The sequence below is a fragment of the Lampetra planeri genome, chromosome 61 (genome assembly GCF_965212315.1).
Source record: "Lampetra planeri chromosome 61, kcLamPlan1.2.h2, whole genome shotgun sequence".
NCBI classification, from domain to species: Eukaryota; Metazoa; Chordata; class Hyperoartia; order Petromyzontiformes; family Petromyzontidae; genus Lampetra; species Lampetra planeri.
In genome coordinates this window covers 1,476,140-1,490,461 of record NC_136167.1, presented here as the reverse complement: position 1 = coordinate 1,490,461, position 14,322 = coordinate 1,476,140, and the positions used below count along the sequence as shown (strand labels likewise).

At 60.8% G+C, this 14,322-nt stretch overlaps 2 protein-coding genes across 2 annotated transcripts in view; both read left to right on the top strand.

The window, feature by feature from the left end:
- LOC144736545 (uncharacterized) overlaps positions 1-9,495 on the top strand; it is a 23,418-nt gene extending 13,923 nt beyond the window's left edge. Inside the window, exons 9-14 of the mRNA XM_078619095.1 lie at positions 1,065-1,237; positions 1,837-2,146; positions 4,980-5,251; positions 6,401-6,607; positions 7,460-7,620; positions 8,919-9,495. Of these exons, the coding sequence (XP_078475221.1) occupies positions 1,065-1,237; positions 1,837-2,146; positions 4,980-5,251; positions 6,401-6,607; positions 7,460-7,620; positions 8,919-9,397 (1,602 nt within the window). The 3' untranslated portion in view covers positions 9,398-9,495. The remainder of the gene's footprint in view (positions 1-1,064; positions 1,238-1,836; positions 2,147-4,979; positions 5,252-6,400; positions 6,608-7,459; positions 7,621-8,918) is intronic.
- Positions 9,415-14,322, top strand: part of LOC144736544 (uncharacterized) — a 26,476-nt gene continuing 21,568 nt past the window's right edge. The window contains exons 1-3 of the mRNA XM_078619093.1: positions 9,415-9,444; positions 9,543-10,153; positions 10,276-10,564. Coding sequence (XP_078475219.1) covers positions 9,415-9,444; positions 9,543-10,153; positions 10,276-10,564 — 930 coding nt within the window. The remainder of the gene's footprint in view (positions 9,445-9,542; positions 10,154-10,275; positions 10,565-14,322) is intronic.

The window sequence follows — 14,322 nt, the reverse complement described above, 5'->3', positions numbered from 1 at the left end:
TCTCTCTCTCTCATCATCATCACGGTGGCTAGGAGATGTTAACTACCTCGCCTGGTATACGGGAGGTCGTGGGTTCTATCCCGACCCTGACAACACACAGATTTTGGGGCCGGGTCACTAATTAGTTGGTGGCCTAACCACCGAACACCCAGCCAAGACTTCACGGCATTGGCTCGGGCAATCCCCTGTCGTTACTTGTCGTCGTTTCTTGATGTTGGTTGTGGTTTGTTGTTGATGTTTGTTTTGTTGTGTTGAGTGGGCGCTGTCGTTGTGTGTTGACGTTGGTTGTGGTTTGTTGTTGATGTTTGTTTTGTTGTGTTGAGTGGGCGCTGTCGTTGTGTGTTGACGTTGGTTGTGGTTTGTTGTCGATGTTTGTTTTGTTGTGTTGAGTGGGCGCTGTCGTTGTGTGTTGACGTTGGTTGTGGTTTGTTGTTGATGCTTGTTTTGTTGTGTTGAGTGGGCGCTGTCGTTGTGTGTTGACGTTGGTTGTGGTTTGTTGTTGATGTTTGATTTAAGCATTTACACCATTGGAACCTCATTTGCCAGTAAAAATATGATAATTGTTTTTTTACCCTTCTATCTGGCAACACAACTGACACCTTTTTTACAAGGAGTCATGTTTGCATAGACCACAATACCTGCAGCCATAATGCTAACGAAAAACACAACTCTGATAATATATGCACTGTCCCTGAAGTTGATTTTTTGTTTGCATTACGACTGCAGGTATTGTGGTCTATGCAAACATGACTCCTTGTAAAAAAGGTGTCAGTTTTGTTGCCAGATAGAAGGGTAAAAAAACCAATTATCAACGATGTTTGATTTGTTTTAGTTGAGTGGGCGCTGTCGTTGCTTGTTGACGTTGGTTGTGGTTTGTTGTTGATGTTTGCTTTGTTGTGTTGAGTGGGTGCTGTCGCTGTTTTTAGTCACGTTGGTTGTGGTTTGTTGTGGATGTTTGCTTTGTTGTGTTGAGTGGGTGCTGTCATTGCTTGTCGTTGTTTGTTGACTTTTCCTGCGATTTGTTGTTGATGTTTGTGTTGTTGTTGTCGTTGTCGTCATCGCAGAGGGGCGCCGACAGGTCCGGCGGCGGACTGTCGCTCGCTGCCCTGGGGCAGCTGCTGGCGGAGGAGGAGGAGGAGGTCCGTGCCCGGCACCAGCTGGCGCTGCTGCGGCTGCGCGACCACGCGCTGAGGCAGAACGCTCGCGCCGAGCTCGCCTGGATCCAGCACCAGCGGGAGTGCGCAGCTCACTCGCTCGCTCTCTCGCACGCTCGCTCGCTCTCACTCGCTCTCACACGCTCGCTCTCGCACGCTCGCTCTCACTCGTTCACTCTCACTCACTCTCACACGCTCACACGCTCGCTCACTCTCACTCGCTCTCACACGCTCTCACACGCTCGCTCACTCTCACACGCTCGCTCACTCTCACTCGCTCTCACACGCTCGCTCACTCGCTCACTCTCACTCGCTCTCACACGCTCGCTCACTCTCACTCGCTCTCACACGCTCGCTCACTCGCTCTCACACGCTCGCTCACTCGCTCACTCTCACTCGCTCTCATGCGCTCGCTCACTCTCACTCGCTCTCACACGCTCGCTAACTCTCGCACGCTCACTCTCACTCGCTCTCACACGCTCGCTCACACTCACTACACTCACTCACACTCGCTCACACTCACTCACACTCACTCACAATCTCTCTCGCTCGCTCGCTCTCACTCGTTCACTCACACTCACTCACAATCTCACTCACACTTGCCCCCACTCACAATCTCGCTCGCTCACTCTCACACGCTCGCTCACTCGCTCGGCACCGCGGTAATCGTCATCGTCCGCAGGCGGCTGACGCAGGCGGCCGGCGCCGGAGCCGGCGGTGGCGCCGCGGATGGGGCCGGCCCGGGCCCCGTCGGCGAGGGCCGCACGGAGGAGGAGAGGACGGCGGCGGCGGCGCTGCGCAAGCGCGAGCGGAGCGTGCGGGCGCGCGCGCAGGCCGAGCACGCCGAGGTGCGGCGCCTGCGCGAGGCGGCGCGCTCGGCGGGGCGCGAGCGGCAGCTGCTGCTGCGCCAGCGGGAGGAGATGGAGCGCCTGCGGCTGCACACAGAACGGCTCCACGGCAAGCTGCGCGCGGCGCGCGGCGCGCAACACCAGGTGCCGCCCTCCTCCGCTTCGCACGCACGACCGCCGCTAACCCCACCGCTCCACCACTGTGAACTCTAACCCCACCACTCCACCACTGTGACCTCTAACCCCACCATTCCACCACCGTGACCTCTAACCCCACCGCTCCACCGTGACCTCTAACCCCACCGCTCCACCGTGACCTCTAACTCCACCGCTCCACCTTGACCTCTAATCCCACCACTCCACCACCGTGACCTCTAACCCCACTCCTCCACCACTGTGACCTATAACCCCAACGCTCCACCGTGACCTCTAACCCCACCGCTCCACCAAAGTGACCTATAACCCCACCACTCCACCACTGTGACCTATAACCCCAACACTCCACCGTGACCTCTAACCCCACCGCTCCACCAAAGTGACCTATAACCCCACCGCTCCACCACTGTGACCTATAACCCCAATGCTCCACCGTGACCTCTAACCCCACTGCTCTACCAAAGTGACCTATAATCCCACCACTCCACCACTGTGACCTATAACCCCACCACTCCACCACTGTGACCTATAACCCCAACACTCCACCGTGACCTCTAACCCCACCGCTCCACCAAAGTGACCTATAACCCCACCGCTCCACCACTGTGACCTATAACCCCAATGTTCCACCGTGACCTCTAACCCCACCGCTCCACCAAAGTGACCTATAACCCCACCACTCCACCACTCTACTACCGCGACCGCTAACCACACCGCCCCGCCACCGACCCCACCTGCGAGTGCGGAGCGCGGCGAACCGGTCGTGGGCCTCCCCTAGGTCGACTCGGCCTCAAACGAAGTACCCGTCACGGTGGCGTAAACATCGCCACGAGGGGAGACTGGCCGGGTGGGAGCGGTACCGGTCACCCAAACCCCACCGCGACCCCTAACCCCACCGCCCCGCCACCGACCCCACCTGCGAGTGCGGAGCGCGGCGAACCGGTCGTGGGCCTCCCCTAGGTCGACTCGGCCTCAAACGAAGTACCCGTCACGGCGGCGTAAACATCGCCACGAGGGGAGACTGGCCGGGTGGGAGCGGTACCGGTCACCCAAACCCCGCTTCAGTGGGAGCACCGCCTTCTCACGAACGGCACTTGAACAAAAACGCAATTAAATTTCGATTTAAAGCTTTCGTGACTGCAGGGATTCATCTTCTTGGTTCTTTCGGTAAAGTCACGTAGAATGGAAATGATAAAATAATAAAAATAAAACATAATACAATAATTCTCACGACGTTTCGGCCACAACGCAAGCAGCCGTCCTCAGGTGGAGAGCAGGTCTGTCGAGTAGACAGAGTCTGAATGACACACTCCAGGCTTGGAGCGACTATTTAAGCTGGGATGGAGGGGGGAAGGGCGCCTTGACAAAATAATTTGCATATCAAGAGGAATTTAGCATATTTATGGGAAATGCAGATATGCGATTAGTCCTACTTGTGAAATGCGTAGGAGGTTTGGCGGGGGGTTTAAAGTCATTATGCCCGTGCATTATGCAGGATTAGCAGCATCAAAGGGAAGGGATATGGAAATGCAGGTATGTGATATGGGAAATGCAGGTATGTGAATAGTACTACTTATGCCCGTGCATTATGCAGGATTAGCAGCATCAAAGGGAGGGGATGGGGGTAACATTAATAAAGGGAAGGAATGTTAATAGTATGTAGCTGCAATAACTAAACCACCACGTAAACAACTAAAGTATAAACTACATAGTATCATCAGTATACTAAATATACTCCTGAAAAAGAGCCACGCGGCTCAGGTCCACCTATCGGAGACGGCAGCTCCACTAAGTGGCTTGCCGTCGCGTGGGCATTTCTAGCAGCCAGATGCCCTCAACGCGTGACGTTGATTAATAATTACGACGATGATGATTCACAGTTATTCGTGAGGCGCCTTGCACCAGTGTCTCAAGTGTGGAGGTTTGGAGGGAAAAACCGGAGGAGCCGGAGAAAAATCCAAATTTACAGCAGCAGGCGTCAGTGTCGGGATCGAACCCACGACTTCTTGTATACCAGGCGAGGTAGTTAACATCTCCTAGCCACCGTGATGATGATGAGAGAGAGAGAAACACAAAATCCAAATATACAGCAGGCATCAGGGTCGGGATCAAACCCACGACTTCTTGTATACCAGGCGAGATATTTCGCTGGGTATACAACAGCAGCAGCAGCAGCCGTTCCCCACTAAGTGGTGCTGACGTCACCACGGCACTTGTGCCAGGCTCGGTGCACTTTGAGATCGTCACGTGAAGTTCCGAAGGCTCGCTGCTGGTCACGGGACAGACCTTGGTGTCATCGGTCAACTGACTGAGACGACTGGCCGATGCACCACCTGTGCTCCCCTCCTGTGCCATCTTGCTGTGTTTTAGCTGCCCAGCGCTCCGCTCGTTGTTGTGAGCCTCTCCCCTCCGCTGTTGTTGGAGGGCAAGTGCCTCCAACTGCCCGGCAGCGTCCTTCACGAGGCCGATCTTGACACCGCTAGTACCAGTCATTGGCTAGTGCCACTCAGCTCCACGTCCTCCTGTACCACATCATCCCGTGTAGCCCCCTCGATCCGGCCGAACAAAAGCTGTTTCGGCATGCGGTGGCTGGGCATGCGGGCTACATGGCCCAGCCAACGCAGCCTTGCCTGCCGCAGGAGCTCACCGTTGGGACTTTGCCCAGATCTTTCAAGGATTTGTGAGCTCCTCACGCAGCGTTCCACCTCTTCGTCACGTGAAGTGCCGAAGGCTCGCTAGCCTCGCCCGCGCACCACAGGCGAGCTAGTTACCATCTCCTAAGCGCCACGCGGCGGCGGTGGTGGATGTTTGCGCCGCTCAGGAAGCGCTGTGGGCGAGCGAGGGCGACTCCCCGCTGCCTTCCCCCGTGGTGTCCGGCGGAGAGGGCCCCGCGCTGCGTGAGCTGCGCCAGCGTCTGCACGGACGGTTCCTCACGCAGCGCGAGCGCTCGCTGCTCCGCGGGGGCCAGCGCGGGCGGCACGGGCCGGGCGCTGACGGTGCCGCCGGTGGCGTCGGGGTGGCGGCCGGCGACGGTGGCGCCGGGGGTCGGGAGCCCGGCGAGGGAGGGGGGGGGTCGCGACGGAGCCTCGCCCGGTGAGCGTCGTCGCCGGGTCTCGTCGTGAACGCTTGGTCGCCGCGAATTCATTCGCTCGCCCACGCACTCATTCACTCGCCCATTCACTCATCCATTCACTCATCCACACATTCATTCACCCACTCATTTACTCACTCACCCACTCACTCACCCACTCATTCACTCGTTCACTCACTTACCCACCCACTCACTCACCGATTTACTCACCCACTCATTCACTCACTCACCCACTCACTCACCCACTCATTCACTCGTTCACTCACTTACCCACCCATTCACTCACCGATTCACTCACCCACTCATTCACTCACGCACTCACCCACTCATTCACTCACTCGTTCACTCAATTACCCACCCATTCACTCGCCGATTCACTCACCCACTCATTCACCCACCCACTCACCCACCCATGCACTCACACATGCACTCACCAGACTGCTCCACTCTGGAAATTTCCCTCCCATCCCCTGTTCCCCAAATCTCACAGAAGCCTCGCTCGATCCCAGACACGTGTTGCACCCCTAACCCATCACAGCTACCTGACGCTAGCGCTGCTTTGTCGGCCTAACCTGGTCAAAGTAAAACAGTCGATGCGTTAGCTGGTAGTTTTGTAATAATACGCTGGAGACGGCTTGTAGAATCGGTCTTTTTATTTCACTTTCTTGCAGTTCACAAACACTCCCCGTTGCTGGCAGGCAACGGGAAGCGGGCAGACAGTCCCCATAGACCCACCACCACGTGGCACTCAGAGCCCCACTCGTGCGTGGCCTCTCGCTCTCTTCGTTCTGTGTCTCCCCCGTGTCTCTCCTCTCTCCCCTTATTTAATGCCTGGGTCACGTGGTACCCTCCAGCCAATCCTCAACAGCCTGCGCCGAATGTTCCAGATCCCCCATCAACTCCCGGGACCACGCCCCCCGACTTGTCTTCCCATTGGCTGAGGCCAAGACCAGCGAAACCAATCACTGTAGCTGACATCCCGTGATCACGCCGGGGCCGTGCTCCCAGGCTCTCCCCCCATTGGCTGTAAAGCGGGACCGGCCAAGCCGATCGCCACGTGAATCCGACATAGGCTCTTATTACAGTTTGATGCCGGCCGCTTGCGTCTCCTCCATCGACCGTTCCCGACACAAATTGGTGCCGCATCGCAGATCCGGGGCGCCCGTCTCGGCCGCCGAGCGAGAGCTCCGTGCCGGAGGACGTCGCGAGCTCGGCAACCACGGCGGAGGAGGAGGAGGAGTCGGGGTCGCTCACGGAGGACCCGCTCTCCGAGTCGCCCAGGAGCCCCGGGCGGAGGCGGCGGGTGGACTCCGCGGAGACCTCCGCGGAGTCGTGGCGCCGGTCAGAGTCGCTCTCCGGTGAGTGGGGCGGGTCGTCGCAGGGTAGGGGTAGTGGTGGTGGTAGTGGTGGTGGTAGTGGTAGGGGTAGTGGTAGGGGTAGTGGTAGGGGTAGGGGTGGTGGTAGTGGTAGGGGTAGTGGTAGGGGTAGGGGTAGGGGTAGGGGTAGTGGTAGTGATAGGGGTAGTGGTGGTGGTAGGGGTAGTGGTGGTGGTAGTGGTAGTGGTCGGGGTAGTGGTAGTGGTCGGGGTAGTGGTAGGGGTAGGGGGTAGGGGTGGTGTACAGGAGGTTGTGGGTTCGATCCCGAACCTGACGCCTGCTGCTGTATATTTGGAGTTTGCGTGTCTCTCTCTCATCATCATCATCACGGTGGCTAGGAGATGTTAACTACCTCGCTTGGTGTACAGGAGGTCGTGGGTTCGATCCCGACCCTGACGCCTGCTGCTGTATATTTGGAGTTTGCGTGTCTCTCTCTCATCATCATCATCACGGTGGCTAGGAGATGTTAACTACCTCGCCTGGTGTGCAGGAGGTCGTGGGTTCGATCCCGACCCTGTCGCCTGCTGCTGTATATTTTGAGTTTGAGTCTCTCTCTCTCTCTCTGGTCGCGTGGATTTTTCTCTCGGGGGTTCCTCCGCCTTTTTCCCCTCCGCATTTGGAATCAACTCCGCGCGTTCAGACTATTTGCTTGCTCCACATTTCCACGTGATGATGAGAAGCCGCTTCGTTGAGCCACCATTGGCGGGCCCAGTTTCGCTTCTGCAAAAGAGCTACGTAGCAGCTCCGCGATGAAGAAGAAAGGGGGAGGGGAAAAAAAGAAAAAAAAATCTCGGTCGACCTTCGGTTTTCCGTCACTGCCGTGTGCCGACTCAGAGCCGCCGGCGGACCACAGCGACGTGGAGGGCCGCATCGGCGCCCTGCGCGAGGAGCTGCGCCAGCGCCGCCTCGTGGCCGAGCGCCTGCGCTCCGAGCTGCGCCGACGCCGTCGGGACCGCCTCCACGCGCAGGAGCACAGCCTGCGCACGCAGCTCGAGGTGAGGCGCTCGCACGCCGAAAGCGGCGGCGGCTATTAGGAATTTTTTTTGTTTTTTTTACCAGGGTATTAATGATAATCGTTTACGCTTACGAAAGCGCGTCGCACCCGGAGGTCGCAAGGCGCTGCACGAGCAAGTAAATCACTCGCGCAGTTTTGTAAAAGCTGGCTCGTGGTTTAACCACGGATACAAATACCCACACGACAACAACAACAACAACAACCGCCATTCGCCACCTAAGTGGCGGTGACGTCACCACGACGCTTGTGCCAGGCCAAGTGCACATTGAGGCTACCACGTGAAGTGTCGAACGCCCGCTGGCAGGAGGTCACGGGGCAGACCCAGCAGGTGCCACGGGTCGACTGACTGAGATGACTGAGATACCCACACACCCACATCCCCACACACACACTGCTAAAACACAAAAATAACACGGAGGAAAAGGCCCCCCAGTGTCACCCATTGAATGGAGGTGAGACCTCGGCAGGCACAACAATAGTAGACCCACACTCGCATTTGGGTGGTGAAGGAGGTCACGGTAAGGCCCCCACGACTGAGCTATCTGGCTGTTTTTTCAGAAGCCTCGCGGCCCAAATTGATATGCTCGACGGAGTTGGCTTGTCATCGTGTGGAAATGTATCGCGGCAAAATCTGGATGATCTAAACGCGTCGATTCTAAATTCTAAATGTGGAGGGAAAAACCGGAGGACCCGGAGGGAAAAAAATCCACGAGACCGCGGGGAGAGAGAGAGAGACACCGCAAACTCGAAATACACAGCAGGCGTCATGGTCGGGATCTAACCCACGACCTCCTGCATAACATCACACCAATTTATAGCAGCCGAATACTCATAAACACACGGCAGATGCATATGTATGAATGTTGACCTTCTTTCGCACCGTACGTAGCCAACTGTGCTCATCTTAGGTGCGAGGGGAAGGACAACAAACTAGAAACACACAAAGCAGTTCTCAATAAATGAGTTTCTCAATCCAGACGATGATGATTTAAAAGTGCTTAGCTCCCAGTGGCTTCCTGATATCGGAAGGGAAGAGCGTTCCAGACGGCCGCAGAAGCGCATCTGAAAGCGCCGCGCGACGCAGCGGTGACCACCGACTTCGTTCGACGGCCGAGCAGCCAAAATCCGCTGCTTGCGATGATGAGCGGAGTTCGCGTGATGATGGTTTACGCTTTCTCGACGAGATCTGGCCGGATGGCCAGCCAAATCCGCCGCCGCTGTTGCTGCGAGGATGACCGGAGGCTACACGGGGGACCTTTGTCTTTGTGCGCGCGTCAGGCGTACGACGAGTTCATCCGCCGCACGCAGACGGAGCTGAGCGCCGAGCCGGACGCTCCGCTCGGCGTGAAGCCCCAGATCAAGACGCCCACGTGGTCGCCCTCGGAGCGCACTCGCCGAGACTCCGCGGGTCAAAGGTCGGAGTCCGAGGGCTCGGAGCGGACTCGCCGCGACTCCGCGGGTCACAGGTCGGAGTCCGAGGGCTCGGAGCGGACCCGCCGAGACTCCGCGGGTCAAAGGTCGGAGTCCGAGGGCTCGGAGCTTCAGGAAGCGCCGCTCCCGGCTCGCGCGCCCGCCACCACTCCCCCGCGTGGAGACGCAGAGGCCCTGCCAGCGCCAGCGTCGTCTTCGTCGTCTTCGTCATCCGTGCGACGACGCTCGGAGGAGGCGGAGGAGGTGCCGGAGGAGGTGGAGGAGGTGGTGGTGGAGGAGGTGGTGGAGGAGGTGGAGGAGGAGGAGGCAGACTGCAGCTTCGCTAGGAGAGGCGAGGGGCCGGATGGAGCGGCGCGACCGCTCACTCCGCGCAGTCCCTCGCCCCGCTGCTCCTACGACGACGACTTTGAGGAGGTGCCCGAGGAGTCTCCCCGGCGGAGCGGCGACTCCTCCTCGTCCCGGCGAGAGCAGGCCGAGGATGCCGGCAGCATCGTCGAAGAGGTGGAGGAGGAGGAGGTGGAGGACGAGGTCGGCTCCCTCTCGGGGAGCCACGGCTCTGTGTGGGGCCCGGCCCTCGCGGTCTCTCCGACGCCGCGGGAATCTCCGCGCCCCACCGAGAGCGCCCCGCCCCAGCCGGGGGAGGACGGGGCCGGGGGGCGGCAGAGGTCCCCGGCGGGCGGTGAGGAGGCGGAGCAGGAGGTGGAGGAGGAGCTGCGGGCGGGCGAGCGCGTGGCAGTGAGCGGCGTCTACGCCGGCACGCTGCGCTTCCACGGCGCCACGGCGTTTGCGACGGGCCGCTGGGCCGGGGTGGAGCTGGACGAGGCGGAGGGCACGGGCGACGGCTCGTGCCGCGGCGTGCGCTACTTCCGCTGCCCCGACGGCCACGGCGTCTTCGCGCCGGCCGACCGCGTCCGGCGGCTCCGCGACGGCGCCGACGACGACGTCCGAGACGAACCGCCGCGGGAGGGGGGGCGCGCGCGGGGACGGAGAGGGGTCGTCCTCGCCGGTTCCCCCGCCGGCGGCGGCCCGCCGTCGTCGTCGCTGGGCCAGACGAGCGGCGGCAAATCGGTGGCGAGCCGGAGGTGGAGGAGGTGGAGGAGGAGGTGGAGGAGGAGGAGGAGCGGGAGACTTCCACCGCCGCCGAGGAGAGGGAGGCCCCGGGGGGCGAGGAGGCCGCCGCCTGCGACACGCGGCGGCGGGGGAGGGAGGAGCGCGAGCTGCAGGCCGACGCCGTCGCCGGAGACATCCTGGGGGAGATGGTGGGGGCCACCGTCTCCGAGTGCTGGCGCCTCAGGGCGGCCCGCGAGCGCCGCCTGCGCCCGCCCGACACCCGGGACGAGGTGGGGGGCGACGAGGTGGGGGGCGACGAGGGGGGGTGGACATCGTCCGACTCGGAGGGCAGCTTGGAGGCGCTGGCGCGGGAGCCGGTGAAGCGGTGCCGCCGGGCGCCGGGACACGACGGTGGCGCCGTCGTGGAGATGGTGGAGCGGCCGGTGAGCAGCAGGGTGGGAGGGAACGCTCACCGAGCCAGACGCTCACCACGACGCTCACCGAGCCAGACGCTCACCACGTCGCTCACCGAGCCAGACACTCACCACGTCGCTCACCGAGCCAGACACTCACCACGACGCTCACCGAGCCAGACACTCACCACGACGCTCACCGAGCCAGACAGTCACCATGTCGCTCACCGAGCCAGACACTCACAACGACGCTCACCGAGCCAGACACTCACCACGTCGCTCACCGAGCCAGACACTCACCAAGTCGCTCACCGAGCCAGACACTCACCACGTCGCTCACCGAGCCAGACACTCACCACGTCTCTCACCGAGCCAGACACTCACCACGACGTTCACCGAGCCAGACACTCACCACGACGCTCACCGAGCCAGACACTCACCACGTCGCTCACCGAGCCAGACACTCACCACGTCGCTCACCGAGCCAGACACTCACCACGTCGCTCACCGAGCCAGACACTCACCACGACGCTCACCGAGCCAGACACTCACCACGCCGCTCACCGAGCCAGACACTCACCACGTCGCTCACCGAACCAGACACTCACCACGTCGCTCACCGAGCCAGACACTCACCATGTCGCTCACCGAGCCAGACACTCACCACGACGCTCACCGAGCCAGACGCTCACCACGTCGCTCACCGAGCCAGACACTCACCACGACGCTCACCGAGCCAGACACTCACCACGTCGCTCACCGAGCCAGACACTCACCACGACGCTCACCGAGCCAGACACTCACCACGTCGCTCACCGAGCCAGACGCTCACCATGTCGCTCACCGAGCCAGACACTCACCACGTCGCTCACCGAGCCAGACGCTCACCACGTCGCTCACCGAGCCAGACGCTCACCACGACGCTCACCGAGCCAGACACTCACCACGACGCTCACCGAGCCAGACACTCACCACGACGCTCACCGAGCCAGACACTCACCATGTTGCTCACCGAGCCAGACACTCACCATGTCGCTCACTGAGCCAGACACTCACCACGACGCTCAGCGAGCCAGACACCATGACGCTCACTGAGCCAGACACTCACCACGTCGCTCACCGAGCCAGACACTCACCACGTCGCTCACCGAGCCAGACGCTCACCACGTCGCTCACCGAGCCAGACACTCACCACGTCGCTCACCGAGCCAGACACTCACCATGTCGCTCACCGAGCCAGACACTCACCACGACGCTCACTGAGCCAGACACTCACCACGTCGCTCACTGAGCCAGACACTCACCACGTCGCTCACTGAGCCAGACACTCATCACGACGCTCACTGAGCCAGACGCTCACCACGTCGCTCACTGAGCCAGACACTCACCACGACGCTCACTGAGCCAGACACTCACCACGACGCTCACTGAGCCAGAAACTCACCACGTCGCTCACCGAGCCAGACGCTCACCACGGCGCTCACCGAGCCAGACACTCACCACGGCGCTCACCGAGCCAGACACTCACCACGACGCTCACCGAGCCAGACACTCACCATGACGCTCACCGAGCCAGACACTCACCACGACGCTCACCGAGCCAGACACACACCACGACGCTCACCGAGCCAGACACTCACCACGTCGCTCACCGAGCCAGACACTCACCATGTCGCTCACCGAGCCAGACACTCACCACGACGCTCAGCGAGCCAGACACCATGACGCTCACTGAGCCAGACACTCACCACGTCGCTCACCGAGCCAGACACTCACCACGTCGCTCACCGAGCCAGACGCTCACCACGTCGCTCACCGAGCCAGACACTCACCACGTCGCTCACCGAGCCAGACACTCACCATGTCGCTCACCGAGCCAGACACTCACCACGTCGCTCACTGAGCCAGACACTCACCACGTCGCTCACTGAGCCAGACACTCACCACGTCGCTCACTGAGCCAGACACTCATCACGACGCTCACTGAGCCAGACGTTCACCACGTCGCTCACCGAGCCAGACACTCACCACGACGCTCACTGAGCCAGACACTCACCACGACGCTCACTGAGCCAGAAACTCACCACGTCGCTCACCGAGCCAGACGCTCACCACGGCGCTCACCGAGCCAGACACTCACCACGGCGCTCACCGAGCCAGACACTCACCACGACGCTCACCGAGCCAGACACTCACCACGACGCTCACCGAGCCAGACACTCACCACGACGCTCACCGAGCCAGACACACACCACGACGCTCACCGAGCCAGACACTCACCACGTCGCTCACCGAGCCAGACACTCACCACGTCGCTCACCGAGCCAGACACTCACCAAGTCGCTCACCGAGCCAGACACTCACCACGTCGCTCACCGAGCCAAACACTCACCACGTCGCTCACCGAGCCAGACAATCACCACGACGCTCACCGAGCCAGACACTCACCACGTCGCTCACCGAGCCAGACACTCACCACGACGCTCACCGAGCCAGACACTCACCACGTCGCTCACCGAGCCAGACACTCACCACGACGCTCACCGAGCCAGACACTCACCACGTCGCTCACCGAGCCAGACGCTCACCACGTCGCTCACCGAGCCAGACACTCACCACGTCGCTCACCGAGCCAGACCCTCACCACGTCGTTCACCGAGCCAGACACTCACCACGACGCTCACCGAGCCAGACACTCACCACGTCGCTCACCGAGCCAGACACTCACCACGTCGCTCACCGAGCCAGACACTCACCACGACGCTCACTGAGCCAGACTCTCACCATGTCGCTCACCGAGCCAGACACTCACCACGTCGCTCACTGAGCCAGACACTCACCACATCGCTCACCGAGCCAGACACTCACCACGTCGCTCACCGAGCCAGACACTCACCACGTCGCTCACCGAGCCAGACGCTCACCACGTCGCTTACGAGCCAGACACTCACCACGACGCTCAACGAGCCAGACACTCGCCACGACGCTCACCGAGCCAGACACTCACCACGTCGCTCACCGAGCCAGACGCTCACCACGTCGCTCACCGAGCCAGACACTGACCACGTCGCTCACCGAGCCAGACACTCACCACGTCGCTCACCGAGCCAGACACTCACCACGTCGCTCACCGAGCCAGACACTCACCACGTCGCTCACCGAGCCAGACACTCACCACGTCGCTCACCGAGCCAGACACTCACCACGACGCTCACCGAGCCAGACACTCACCACGTCGCTCACCGAGCCAGACACTCACCACGTCGCTCACCGAGCCAGACACTCACCACGACGCTCACCGAGCCAGACTCTCACCACGTCGCTCACCGAGCCAGACACTCACCACGTCGCTCACCGAGCCAGACACTCACCACATCGCTCACCGAGCCAGACACTCACCACGTCGCTCACCGAGCCAGACACTCACCACGTCGCTCACCGAGCCAGACACTCACCACGTCGCTCACCGAGCCAGACACTCACCACGTCGCTCACCGAGCCAGACACTCACCACGTCGCTCACCGAGCCAGACACTCACCACGTCGCTCACCGAGCCAGACACTCACCACGTCACTCACCGAGCCAGACGCTCACCACGTCGCTTACGAGCCAGACACTCACCACGACGCTCACCGAGCCAGACACTCACCACGACGCTCAACGAGCCAGACACTCGCCACGACGCTCACCGAGCCAGACACTCACCACGACGCTCACCGAGCCAGACACTCACCACGTCGCTCACCGAGCCAGACACTGACCACGTCGCTCACCGAGCCAGACACTC